General features: G+C 47.9%; 1 protein-coding gene across 1 annotated transcript; it reads right to left on the minus strand.

The window, feature by feature from the left end:
- Positions 1-588: 588 nt before the first annotated feature.
- On the minus strand, positions 589-12800 carry IRF4 (interferon regulatory factor 4). The gene is made up of 8 exons (XM_050892578.1): positions 12597-12800; positions 11901-12087; positions 11010-11098; positions 10307-10448; positions 8427-8534; positions 6759-7112; positions 2816-2928; positions 589-732 (listed from the first exon to the last, which is right to left on the minus strand). Exons 1-8 carry the CDS (start codon positions 12798-12800, stop codon positions 589-591), a joined length of 1341 nt encoding a protein of 446 aa, XP_050748535.1.
- Positions 12801-13328: the final 528 nt, after the last annotated feature.

Below are 13328 nucleotides of genomic sequence, written 5' to 3' on the forward strand. Positions count from 1 at the left end.
GGACAAATGTCAGTCAGGCATTAAAAAAATATGTCTCTGAAGAATTGCATTGTTTTTAAAAAATACACTGAAATATTCTATACAAGAATATAGGCATCACACTTATGAATCTAAATTTATAACCACTTACATGTATTAGCTATTCTCAGCAAACCATCTACGTTTGCTACCCACCTACAGTAGCTACAGTTTCAAATTGGGAACACCGCAAATTTATGTACCTTCCCTGAGATCAGTAATCCAAAATAAATAGCCCTGCAAATGTAACAATGTAAACTCTGGATTTAAGTCTTCGACAAGAATCAGTCCTCAAAACCCAAGGAGAACACTAAGCAAACGTAAACATAGCAATCATTTCGTCAGTTTTGAGTTATTCTCAGTGACAGTGGAACTTATGTGAGATGTAGCATCCAAACGTTGAAGACTCGTCATTTGTGTCATACAATATGGTTGTCCTAGTTCACTTTCCTATCATTGAACCCCTGAACACATCCAGCTGTGATGTGGATCTCCAAATTGCGACCCAGATCTGCTCCTCCACTCTGCATAATCTTTACAGTGCCTTTAAAAACACTCTTTCTGAGGATCTTATTCCTGAATAGAAGAATGGCGAATAGATCTGTGATAATCCTCTGGACTAGTCACAAGTTCTGGTAAATCATAGCCTCTCAGAAGATGTCCACTGTTTTGTTGAGCAAAGTAATACAGCTGCCTGGCAAACATTGGTTCAACCTTGAGAACAGACAAAATGTTAATCAGACATGTGACAAAATTTCATGCTCCTCATCTTAGTTATTTACGGTGGTTTTAAGTTAAAAACAAGGCAGGATGAAACAGTTCTGCTTACCAGAATGGGAAAACGATTTCAGTGGTCTCACTAATCTCTGTTTTAAGCTAGGCCTTGCCTGTTATGCTGCCAAGCGCCTTGCTACCTGCACACACTCCTTACCTCCACAGCCTTCATTTAGAAGGCACGTACCAGTGACACAAATGATGTATTAGCAATTGCAGCCTCTTAGCCAGCCCCTGGGTGCGAGCGATGCCTACAGGCCAGACATGTCCGTGGCCACTCGACGTGTTCAAATGCATGTGCAAAGCACTGAAAGTCTCGTCTGCGTTGTAAAGTACTTTGAGGACTTAACTTGAAATGCTGGAGCCCTCAGACAGACTGAGATACGTCGCCAAATGACTGTGTTTGAAATTAGACTTCAGTCTAACACCAAGGTTACTCTTGTTTCTGTTCATTCAAGCTCTGATGAGGAATCTGTTCAACCACCAAGAGGGATTTGTATGATTTAATGCTGCCTTCACTTCTGTCTCTTCAGAAACCACCGTTCCCCCTCAGGGCTTTGGGCTCTGACTGCAAATATTTAAGTTGCACACTGAGAACAAACACCTGAAGCTCTCCTTACTCTCAGGGGACGGACAGGTTGGACAACTCTTCTCCACAACCCTCTCCTGCTGGTCAGCCAGCCCCTCCACATTAAGACACGGGCACCATTTTGGAGGAAAAATATGCTGCCTGTGGGTCCCACCTCTGGGAAGGGAGAGAGCCAGAAGGGATCGCTGCCTTGGAGCAGCCCCACCAAACCCCCTTCCCCTCCTCTCATCGGCATTCAGAGGCAGCTGAGCACCTCCCGTCCCGCCATGGGGGAGACGGGAAGGCAGCGGGGCAGGTAAGCCAGACAGCTCCCAGGGCACAGCTGTTTGGTGGGATGGTAGAGCCCCACCAGCCCATGAGCCAGGACAGCCCGAGAGGTTGAGCAGGTTGAGGAGCAACTGGTAAGGGGGAAGCAAAGCTCTAGAAAGAGCAGGAGGCACAGACTCAGAGAGAAGCTACCAGGACAGGAGATGGAGAAGGGGGCTGGAGAGGGGATGCTAGGAAGGAGGGATGGAAAGCTGGAAAGCCAAAATGGGGATCGAAAAGAGTTTAAGGTGAGATGGGGATGGAGAGCTTCCTCTCATCAGCCATTGCATAGCTTGGGATGGATTTGTGAGCTTCCCACCTTCCACCCCAGAGACTCGCTAAGCGGTGGTGTAGCAGTACAAAAGCTATGCAGCTAAGGGGAGGCCACGGCTTATGACAAAAAGTCTGACTTGGGACTCGTGCTGCCACTGAAGGGGCTTTCAAAAAATTAAGAGAGACAGCTGTTTTCTTCCCAAGGATGCAATAAGCTAAGCCCTGCCACTAACGTGTGCATTATCACCTCTCTTGTGGTTTTATGGGCCAATACAGTCAATTTAGAAAGTACCTGGTCTCAGTCTCCATCATCACCCTCTCTCAGACAGCATCCCGAAACACTAGCTTTGAGTGTGTGCGAACTGTGGTCAGTCAGCCCAGAAGCTTGCCAGCTACTTTAACCCCGAAGCTGCACAGGCAGCCCCTGCATCCCGCTAAGGGCTGAGGTCCCTGAGATGCAGGCTGGGATTCTGGAGCACCTTCAGGTGCAGCGGTTGTGAAAGCACCACGTCCTGCACCGGCCTGGCAGCCCAAGGAGCTGCACAACTGGGCCGGCATTAACAACACGGCCCAGCTCTTCCAGGGTACCTTTCAGCTTTAGGTTTTGAAGGGATTTGCAAGAGATCATGGATGATGCTTATGCTCTACAGAGAGGGAAATGAGGTGCTCTGCCCTACTGAGAGCTACCAGTAAGTCCTTGGCAGATCTGGGGATTCAACCCTGGTCTGGATGGTGCTGCATTTTCAAGAACTTATTACCTCCCTCACAACCGACACGAGGTAGAAAAGCCTGAGTGGCAGATTCATATCCTCCAAGGAATATGTTTCTTTTAGGTAAGGCAGAAGTCCTACTTACATGGGCTGTAATTAGTTTCCTCTGCCTCTGCGGATCTGGAAATTCCTCCCCAAAGCACAGAGCGACCTGGTATCTTGGCAGCGGACGTCCATGGTGAGCAAAGGCTTGCAGCTCTGCGAAGAGAGAAAGGGCCGTGTTGTGGGTTAACCCTGGCAGGCAGGTAAGCACCACGCAGCTGCTTGCACGCTCCCACCACTGGGATGGAGGAGAAAATTGGAAGGGCAAAAGTGAGAAAATTTGTGGGTTGAGATAAAGACAGTTTAATAGGTAAAAAGAAAAAAAAAAAAGACAAAACAAAACAAAGAAAAACAAGTGATGCAAAAAGCAATTGCTTACCACCAGCCAACCGATGCCCAGCCAGTCCCCAGGCAACAGCAACCTCTGGCAAACTTCCACCCCAGTTTTACTGCTGACCATGAGGTCATACGGTAGGGAACATCCCTTTGGTCAGCTTGGGTCAGCTGTCCCAGCTGTGTCCCCTCCCAACCTCCTGTCCACCCCACAAGAGGTAGGGTCAGAGTGAGAAACAGAGAAAGCCTTGACGCTGTGCAAGCACTGTTCAGCAATAGCTAAAACATCCCTGTGTTATCAGCACTATTTAGATCACAAATCCAAACCATAGCATCACATGGGCTGCTATGAAGAAAATTAACTCCATCCCAGCCAAAACCAGGACAGGCCGGTAAGAAAGACTTTGTGGATGGCTCAGCTCCAAATGGAGGACCCTGGAGCACAGCGGGAGAAGAAGAAGTAACTCCAGGATGAGGAGGATGAGAGAGGTCAAGAAAAAGACAAGAGGTAAGGAGAAGACACTGAGTTTGGAGACTTTCCCCCAGATCAGTGGGAGCTAGTTATAACACTGCAATTTTTCTATTATTTGCTTTGCCTCACAAGTCGTTTCATATGCGCAAACTGGGACGTCTTCCAATTAGTATTTCTGCTGGGCCTCAACAGCAGAACCTCCTGGAGCAGACGCTGGTGGTAGCCGGGACCCACTCAGGCGGACGCTCAACAGCAGCACTGAAACTAATGGCTTAGTAGAGCCAGAGACTCAAAGTACTGCCAGGCACAAAATTCAGCCTCAGCTAGACACAGTCATGGAGCCACTGTCACCACTGTGCCTAGTGGGGGACGGGGAGGCATGGAAAGATGAAGGACCTTATTTAAACCATGCACCGAGCCAGCAAAAGAGCGTGTGTCTTCTGTGCTCCTGTACTCCCTTCACTAACCCACACCCCTGCACAAAGGGAAAAGGTCAAATTATATTATTACTCCAATAGTCAAAAGTGGCCCCTATGAAAGATAGTGGGGGAGGCCTTTATAAGAGACTTCCACTCGGACCAAAATCGCTATGTTGTGTTTTATACCCTGTATTTCCTTCCAGAAAAGAAGAAAATTACATCTAATACAATATCCTCATTAAAATCTGCATTATGTGAAGTATTTCTACATAGCTGATTAGTAAAGATTTCATTTTAATTTATAACCCTGTTCATGCTTTCTGGAAACAGTTGAAATTAATATTAAAACCAATGTCTTACAATGAAATACCCCGTGCTATATAGGGAAAGGAGAGTCTTCAAACTTGGCATGACAAATGCACCTTTTCTCAAAATACACCGCTGCCATTTCTACTCTAACTGCAAGCTTTTCAGACCAAGGTGTGAATTCAGTGGCTACCACAATAGTGTCCCAACCCTGGCTTGGGACTACTGGTCTTACTGGGAGGGTCAGTTATAAGAGTAAAACAACAGGCAGCTCACTTAAAACACCGAGTAAAGCATAGTTCTACCCGGGTCTCCCTCAAAACCCTGTTTTCCTTTTTTTTTTTCCCCTTTTCCCCCAGTTTAATTTGGCCTCAGCAATTCTCCAAATCCTGAAAACCTGTTGGAGTGCTACACAGCAGCCTGTGGCATGGACCTGAAGAAGAAAGCCCTTTCTTTCCCACCAGCAGGATAATTGGGGCTGGAGGTCAGCCTCGCACTTCTCCAAAACCCTCCACTTGCTCCGTCTCCTCTTCCAGGCCCAAGCACCTCCTCCAACACCACAGGGCTCCCCACGCGCCTCCCCAAACCTTCCTCATCTCCTGCTACTCCACCTCCAGCCGCCCCTCCTTCCGCCAAGCCAACCCTCCTCTGGCTGCCACCATCACACTCCCAAATTCTCTTCCTATCCTCCTACTCTCCACCCAGCCCAATTTACTGCATTTATTACGCAGTACTCCCCAGAGACCATCCACCTGTTTCCTGACTTATTGCCATTTTAGCCTTCTCAACAGTACAGGCTGCTCAACACGGGCCTCGATGTTCCGGCGCAGTTTGCGTTGCAGGGTCCAGCTCCTCAACGGGGTCCTAATAGCTGTGGTCCATAGCAGTTCTGCATCTGCCCTTTTCTCTGCTGTTCAAGGTTTCCTCTCCTGGTAGAAATCTCCTGCCTCTCTTCCCAAGGAAGGCCCAGTTTCCGAAGGGGGGAATCCCCAAGCTTGCCTGCAGTCTGGGACCTCAGTACATTCAATTAACATGCAGATGTGATACGCCCATGGCAAGTCACTTACAAACCTAGCTGAGCATCAACACATGCAAAAACTCACTTTGCACACACCGCAGACTATGACTTCAACCACATGCTTGGGTTTGCACAGGCATTGGTGCATAAGTAATTTAGGAGGGGGAAAAAACAACTATTGCTTGAGCTTATCTTTGGGGTTAGGTGTCTAAAAAGAGATGTCCTGTCAACCGTTTGGAAGAACCCAGAGTACATCTAAAAAAACACCTGAGAAAAGGGAAAGGGATTTCCAAAACCATGATCAGAGGCAGAATTATACGTCTTTAAATTAGCATGTGATTGAAGCCCAAGCCAATACCCTGACCTCAAATTCCCCTTTCTAACTGTCAATTCTCACATCCATATGAGATTTCTCTCTTTAAATGCATTTCTTGCTTGACCATTTTGCTAGGATGGTGCATCAACTCTGGAATATAAAGTATGCTAAAGCTGTTGGTTTGGGTTTGGTGCGGTTTTTTTAATTTTGGAAGGCATTATTCTCCTGAGAGAGTCATGCCAGAGCTGATGCCCTGTTCTAATGGGAAAATGCACCAAACTATAGGCACACAGTTCACCTATGGCGATGCCACACATCTCAAAAAAGGGCCAATGTGTATTGCTGCCCAAGCTGTCCTTTGGGACAATGACTGGCTCCCACCAGTTTCTCTGGGTGGACAGCTTTCCTCCCTCTAACTGCTCAGAAGTGCTGGGGAGCAGGGTTGAGGCTCTGCCCCTTCCCTCCATGGGCTGGAAGGAGAAGGCACCGTCCTGAAGCATGCCCTTGCCCCCTCTGTACTGCCCTATGCAAATCGAGACCTTCCCAGAGAGCTCTGGAGAGGTAATGCACCTCCTTGCTTAGAGTATTAGGCAATCCTGAAAGCCCAGAGCTTGTAAAATCCTTTTTACCCCCAAAATATCTTTTAAACACTGGCACAGACTGAAAAGAAGGCTTTCTACTGAAATTCATGCTGGTATTTGTATACTCTGAGCAAGATCTCAGGCTCGCTCTGGGTCAAGTTGAAAGCAGTGCGAGTGCAGACCACAGACCTACCCAGGACTTAGACTAGCAGATCTAAGATCAGGATCCACTTTCCTCTGTCACTCTATTTGTGGAAAGACTATTTTGTTAGGTTCCTCCTTACGCTTCTTAAAGAGATGTGGGGGTTTGGGTGTCACCAGCTAAGCATCAGTTCACTCCTGCTGGTTTGCGCAGGAGCATTGAACACGTACAGAGAGCAGAATTTGACAGGATTATTCAGGAGTCAGCTCCTCCTTGACTGCGCTTGCCCAGAAGAAGTAAGGGGTAATTCTTACTGTAATTCATAAGGTAACACGAAAAGAGCACTCCCGTAAAGCTGATGTGGAGAGTGACCGGGTGACATCCCATAGCGGGAATTACCTGCCAAAAACTGCTGAGTATCAAAAAGCTTGCATGTTTGGTCCCGCTCCAGCTTGTTGGGTCGGTCACTGCAGAGCGCCAGAGGCCCGTCCCAGTAGATCCTGCTTTGGCAAAGTCTCTTAGCGTAGAGGCCATCAGGTGCCATCCACAGTATTACTCCTCGTTCCAGGTGGTTCAGTAGTTTTTCTATATTCTTCCTCTGGCCATTATCCTCTGGATAAGGGAAGATAACTTGCTCCAGGCTGCTGACCTCGTAACTTTGGCCATGGGATATCCTACAACCTTCAGGACTAGAAGTTGTCACCTCCTTTACCAGTATTTCACGGTAATATAAGCAGATGTGGAGTCGACAATCTACAAGGAGGAAAAAAAAAAAAGAATCACTGTGATACATTAGTATGAATGTTTTATGTTTCAGTTCTGTACGAAGACCAAGAGACAAGTTTGTATGAGATTTCTGAGCCTGGTGGTCATGACCACCCAGAAGACAGGCTCACATTAGCAAAAATCATATAAAGAATATAAATACTAAAACTTTTGGGGCACGGTAGCATTAATGCTCTCTCATTTTATTATAAGGGTTACTGATGTGGGAATTTCGTAGGAAGTAACATCCTGCATACTTCACATTTCCATTTAAAAGAAAAAGTCTGCACACGAAAAGTTGTTGTTGTTCGTCACATTTTCCAAGTTCACGTCACAATCAAATGCCACCAGCTCAGTATACTTCCTCAGATTTAATCAGGAAGTAGCTGTGTTTCTCCCCAGATTTTGCATAAAAGAGGCTTCTGCGCAGGGGACCTGCAAACTTGCACTCAGCTGCCTGAAGAGAAGCGACTGCTGGCTCCAGCTCCAACAGGGCTGCACCCAAAATCCCCAGCCTTACTTTCAAATGGCCATTCGGTCAACTTCACTGACTCCTAAGAACTCACACAGCACTGACTATATATATATATATAAAAAATATATGAGTGTGTGTATAATATATGTTTATATATCTACATATACATAAACACACACACATATATACATACATATAGACCCTGATTCAGGAGAACAATCCCGCTCAAGAAACCTGCTGAGCGTCACGTTATAGGTTTATCCATTATTTCTGTGAAAACCACATTCCCACATCTTTTCCCAGAGTCATTCAGAAAGTCCCCCAGCATCCGGATGTCTGCAAACCTGGCTGAAATAACTTCCCTTTTCTCTGCCGAATGCCTTTTTCTCACCAGGAATAATGAAGCAGAGCAAAGCCTGACGGCACCAGCAGGAGCACAGCAAGGTACCCAGGTAACACCAGTTTTTGTGGGGGCTCCTCCCAAATGGAAAACTGAGCTAAAAGTCACGGACCCTCAAAACTTCCAAACTCCCCTGGGAAGCCTGATTTGGTGGCTCACTGAAGCAACCCAGCACTAACACCATGAGCCAGCGAAGCACTTCCACTAACTTTAACCACCTCCATCCCTTGGAGCTGGGGCTACAAGTGCTTAAGCATCCTGGAAAACAGAGGCTTAAGCCCATACACTGAATTCATTCATTAAAGAGGTTTCTGGTTTTTTTCTTCTTTTTTCTTTACATCAGAAAGGAGAGATGGTGCCAGGGCAAGTCAGAAGTGGGAGTCTCTTGTCAAGCTCCCCAGAAAGCCCGGGGGGTTACGGACCTTACCTGACAGGGCGAGGGCTTCACCAGACCTTATGCTTGGCTCAATCGGGATGCCAGGAGTCTGGGACTCAGGAGGGGCACAAGCATAAAAGGTTCCTGTCACCTGACAACCTGTTTTCACAAACAAAAGTCAGTGACAGCTGCCTATATCCTAAAAGAAAAGCTTGGGCAGAGATCACAGCGACACAAAAGCAAGTTTTTCTGGGCCCCACCAGGAAGTCTCTGTCTTCCCCCCAACTTCTTAAAAAGGTCCTATTTCCCAATTTTTCCAGGTATGTCAACTCTACCAATCTCTCCAGATGTTACCTGGACTGTATTTTTATTTGAGTCTGCATTAAGTACTCCCTTAGCATTTCAGTATTCCCCCTAGTCCTTTTTCCTCACCTAAAATGTTATTCTATTACAGAAATAATTTACATTCTTAACTAGACTACAGTGCTCTTAAAAGTTGCCTGCATAAAACAATCCATTTCATATAAGGAATTTTACTAAAGACGGGTATAACAATAAAGCTGGAACTAACACTGTTTAAAAAGCAGGTAAAGAAAATTGTGCAGCAGGAGACTATTAGGGTTTGATTACCAGGACTACTATTAGACTGTTCCAAGAGATGCCAAGTGGATTATAACACGGGCAATTGATGTTTTCCTCTGTTTCTTAATGTCAATAAAAGTCTTTGGAGGATGATGCAAGTGACTTGCAGGCAAGCGCATGCTACCTTTCCCAGCAGCAGAATCCACCATGATCAGGAGCTGGAGCGATATGGATACGAAACATCCACATCTCTTGACATGTTTTAGAGCCCAATAAGAAACCCAGTACCAGCCACTAACAACCGCCTCCAAATTCAGCAAAGCATCCAAACGTGTGTTGAACTGCTGCAGAGGATGTACTTCAGGGCAGAGTTCATTCAGCTTGCTACCTCTATTTTTTATTAGCAAATAGCTCAACTAAAAGCAAAGGATTCTGCCTAATAATTCCAATATACTGCCAGCAAAAGTTGCAGTGCACTAAGCATTTACTTTTTAGCAGACCCAAAGATTTCTCTGCACCAAAACCTCTAGAGAGCTGTCCGCTGAAAATGTAGTATCTGCTCTAAGAAGTCCTTCCTCACTTCCCATCCTTTCCTGCCCTTCTGAACCAGCTGCTTCTCCTCACAAAGCAAACGCCTGCATCCTCAGGTGAGTTATCCTGCAAGGGTCTACGGCACACAGTTCCCCTTCTCTTATGTTTTATCCCCTGCAGGCTTCAGCGTTGCCAATTTTCACAATTCAGGCTTTTTCCTAAGGATGCAGAGCTTGGAAAGCCATGATTATGTTAGGCTCTGGTACTGTGAGATCTTTGGGGAAGGGAACATCCCTTTATTCTGTTTCTGCTGTACCAGCCCCAAGAGAGACTCAATCCATGACAAGTTGTCCCATTGCCATAGAACTAAAATCAAGTAATAATTTCAGCCTTCCTCTCAGGAGAATAATGCCATTCTAATCCACAAGGCTGGAGGGAAAACCTCACTGATGTGTGCCTCAAAAGGTCCAAAATCGGAAAGCAAAGCTAAAGAACACATGTTCCCATTTGGGGTTTTTGGGGGGTTGGTTCCCTTCTTATTGCTCAGGGCTTTTGAGACAGCTGAGGACTTTTGGGGGCTGACTTGCATCAACTCAGAGGACTGCACAGCCCACACACTGCACCTATGGTGGCAGTGAAAGCAAGAGCCAGGACAAAGGCTCTTCCCATGGACACCGTGGCTCTCTTTGAAGGGAGCCCAGCACTCCTCTCCGGCCACTTCTGTTAATTCCAATCAAAGCCATGAATACGGAATCTGAAATCTGCGGTCCTTCTAGGTGACCAACCTCAGCAAGCAACCCTAAACGGGAGCGTCTTACCATTTTCACAGCCAGGCCCTTGCCAGTGATGACTGCGAGCTGCGAAGGGGACGCTGGCGCACTGGTAGGGGATGTCAGGATGCGGCTGCTCCGGGGCAAACTCCCTCCAGTTCCGTTCGTGAGGCACCATGTAGTTCGGTACCTATTCAATTTAACGAGATATTCTTTTACTCGGCAGCTGTCAAAACTAATGCTATGCATTGCATCAGCTTCCACATCTCAGCTCCTTGATTTTCTCTGCCAAAGCCCATGGAGGTCTAAGCACTGCCCAGGCTACACGAATGGCACTTCGCCACCACCACCAATGAGGCTTTCAAATGAACTTCTCACCACTGGTGTAAATAATAAGCAGGGTAGAATAATAAAAGGCAGTCAAAGCATTGCTGGTAAACGTCTGCTTGGAAGAGCAAGACTTCATTGGGTGCTTACATTCTGGCATCGACAGAATGGCAGTGCACTAATACCTATCATCCAACAGAAAAGGGCTATTACTCAGGGATAAGCACCACCAAGGGAAATCAACTGCCCTGTGGCCTCATACGACATTAGAAAAGTTGCTTCTCGATTTCTCAGTTTTCATAATAAAGTTTCTTCCCAGAGAGAACTAGAGAGCCACGCCAGCAAAGACAGACATAGCACATAGCACAGAAATGATGCTGCTCAATGTACAAGCACCAAGCGAAATGCGTAACTAATGCCATACCTGAGATGGTAGTGAAGTGTAAGGAGACGTTATTGGAAAGGGATGGTTCATCATTAACGGTTGCTCCTCCATGCTCATCTGTTTTGCACCTATGTTCACCAGAGGGATGAAAACAAATTATGTCAACCCCATCTTTAGGAAATCTGAAATTGGCACACTGAAGACAAATCCATACAACCTGCCTTCGAACAAGCAGAGGACTGAAGCGCCTGTTTGGGACAGGATTCCCAGCCCTCCCTTGCAGGCAGCTCCAGGAGGCAGTCTGTCCCGCTGGGCTCCCCAGTGCCCCACAGGCAAGTGCTGCCCAGCCATACCCAGTGTGCCACGATGCCCCTCCGGGCCCTGCCAAGCCTTTGCCTCCCGCAAGCCCTGCCTGGCGCCAGGGGCTTCTTGGAGAGCAGGCACTGCCCCCAGGCCTCTGCCCAGGAGGCTGCAGGCTGGGCATCGCTCGCTCCCAGCTCTTCCTCCCGCAGCAGTTACCTACTGTCCGGCTCAAAACAGTTCTGCTCTTCCCTGTATTCAAAACCTAGATCCAGCAAGCAATTTTTTTTTTTTTTTGCCTGTCCCTTGAGCCGCTTGCTTGGCTCTCGCTACACAGAACTGGCAGGGAGGCTCCAGCTAAAAGAGCAATTCCTCCGGCGATGTGCAGGGTGCCTGTCTGCATTTTCTGCAAGGGCTCTCTTTCAACACTCCGACTCAAACGCCAGCAGTCCTCCCGCAGGCGCAGCCTCTTAAGTCATCAGAACAAGCTGCACTTGAGCCCTGCATTTTGGCTCCTTAAAAGACTTAAAAAGACTGCAGGGCCATTCCAGAAAAGCACGCTTCAGTCCTCATATGCTTACAATGAGACATATTCACACTCTGTTACACAGGGAATTTGAGATGCTTTACCTTTTTTAGCTCCTTCTGGCACTATTCTGTACACTTTATAGGGATCTGAGATGTCCAGCTGGCTTCTCTCCACCAGTTCTTCAAAGTCATTGCTCTTGTTCAAAGCACACCTTAATCTTGTCTTCCAGGTAGGGGGATCTGGTTTATCAATGCCCTCTCTGAACTTTCCTTTAAAAAGAGCCCAGGCCTGGAAACATTTCAGATAATCAAAAGAACAAGGGGGGGGGGGGGGGGGGGGGGGGAAAGAAAAAAGAAAAAGAATCAACTACAAGGTACAAGTCCACAATTCTTGAAACAGCATATATGTGTGTGCTTATATGTGCATGAATTTACACCCTACAGGTTTAGGCTGAGAAAAAAGCAGCATGGTAAGGCAGGAAAAACAGTTTAGCAGGCACAAGAAAGGGGAGAAAATGATCCAAGACAAATGTGGAAACAGAGGTGCCGCAGTCCCACAACCATTTAGCTCCACACAGGGAAGATGGAAAGGGCGGGTGGTCTCATCCTGCAAACACAGGGGACACCAGGGCACAGCCAGGGCCACCAGGCAGGCAGCCGGCGGCAGCGGACACCCAGCAGAGCCAGCCTGCAGAGGCGGGTGGTGAGGACAGGATGGCAAGGGGCCACCCCAGAGCCTCCAGGCATCCCTCCTGCCCCGGCTGTGTCCCACAACCCCGACCCTGGGCTGAGCCCTACCTTGAAGAGGGCGGCATCCTCCTCACGGTTGTAGTCCTGCTTGCCGGCGTGCTTCCAGGGGATGCGGAAGATGCTCTTCTCGTCGTTCTCCCACACCAGCCCTGGGTACTTGCCACTGTCTATCTGGTCGATCAGCCACTGGCGGAGTTTCCCGTTGCCGCAGCTCACTGAGTTCATCCCGCACTCGCCTGGCTCCAAGTTCATGCCACTCGTGTCAGGGGTTGGGTGGGGGGTTTTGGGGTGCTTCACCGAGCCCACCTCTCCGCACACGCCCAAGCACCGGCTCTCTGGGGGGCTGTGGAGGAGGGGGAGAAGGGCAGGATGGGGGGAGAGGAAAACCCACAGGTCATGCGCTGGCTGAAGTCCCCGTGTAGAGCCCTGCCAGCAGTCCCCAGTCGCCAGTGCCATGCGTTATCATGCCAAACAGCAGCTACGGCGTGCAGGGGGGCCCCGGGAAACACGGTACAGAGCCTCAGGAAACCGGCACAGCCCCCTGCAGCCCTCCCCAGGCACCACTTGTGCTGCAGATTTTGACAGACTTCCCCCCTGTCCCGACACTGTTTTGCATGAACAGACATGGGTTGTTGAAATTTTCATTGCAAGCGACTTAAGCCACAAACCCCTTGCCTGCTCAGAGTTCAACTGGGTTTTTACTTTTTAACCAAAAAAGAAAAAATTGCATAAAAATGTATTTGCATATGACAGTGCACATATGTAATGTTAGACACACGC

The sequence above is a fragment of the Gymnogyps californianus genome, chromosome 2 (genome assembly GCF_018139145.2).
Source record: "Gymnogyps californianus isolate 813 chromosome 2, ASM1813914v2, whole genome shotgun sequence".
Taxonomy (NCBI): domain Eukaryota; kingdom Metazoa; phylum Chordata; class Aves; order Accipitriformes; family Cathartidae; genus Gymnogyps; species Gymnogyps californianus.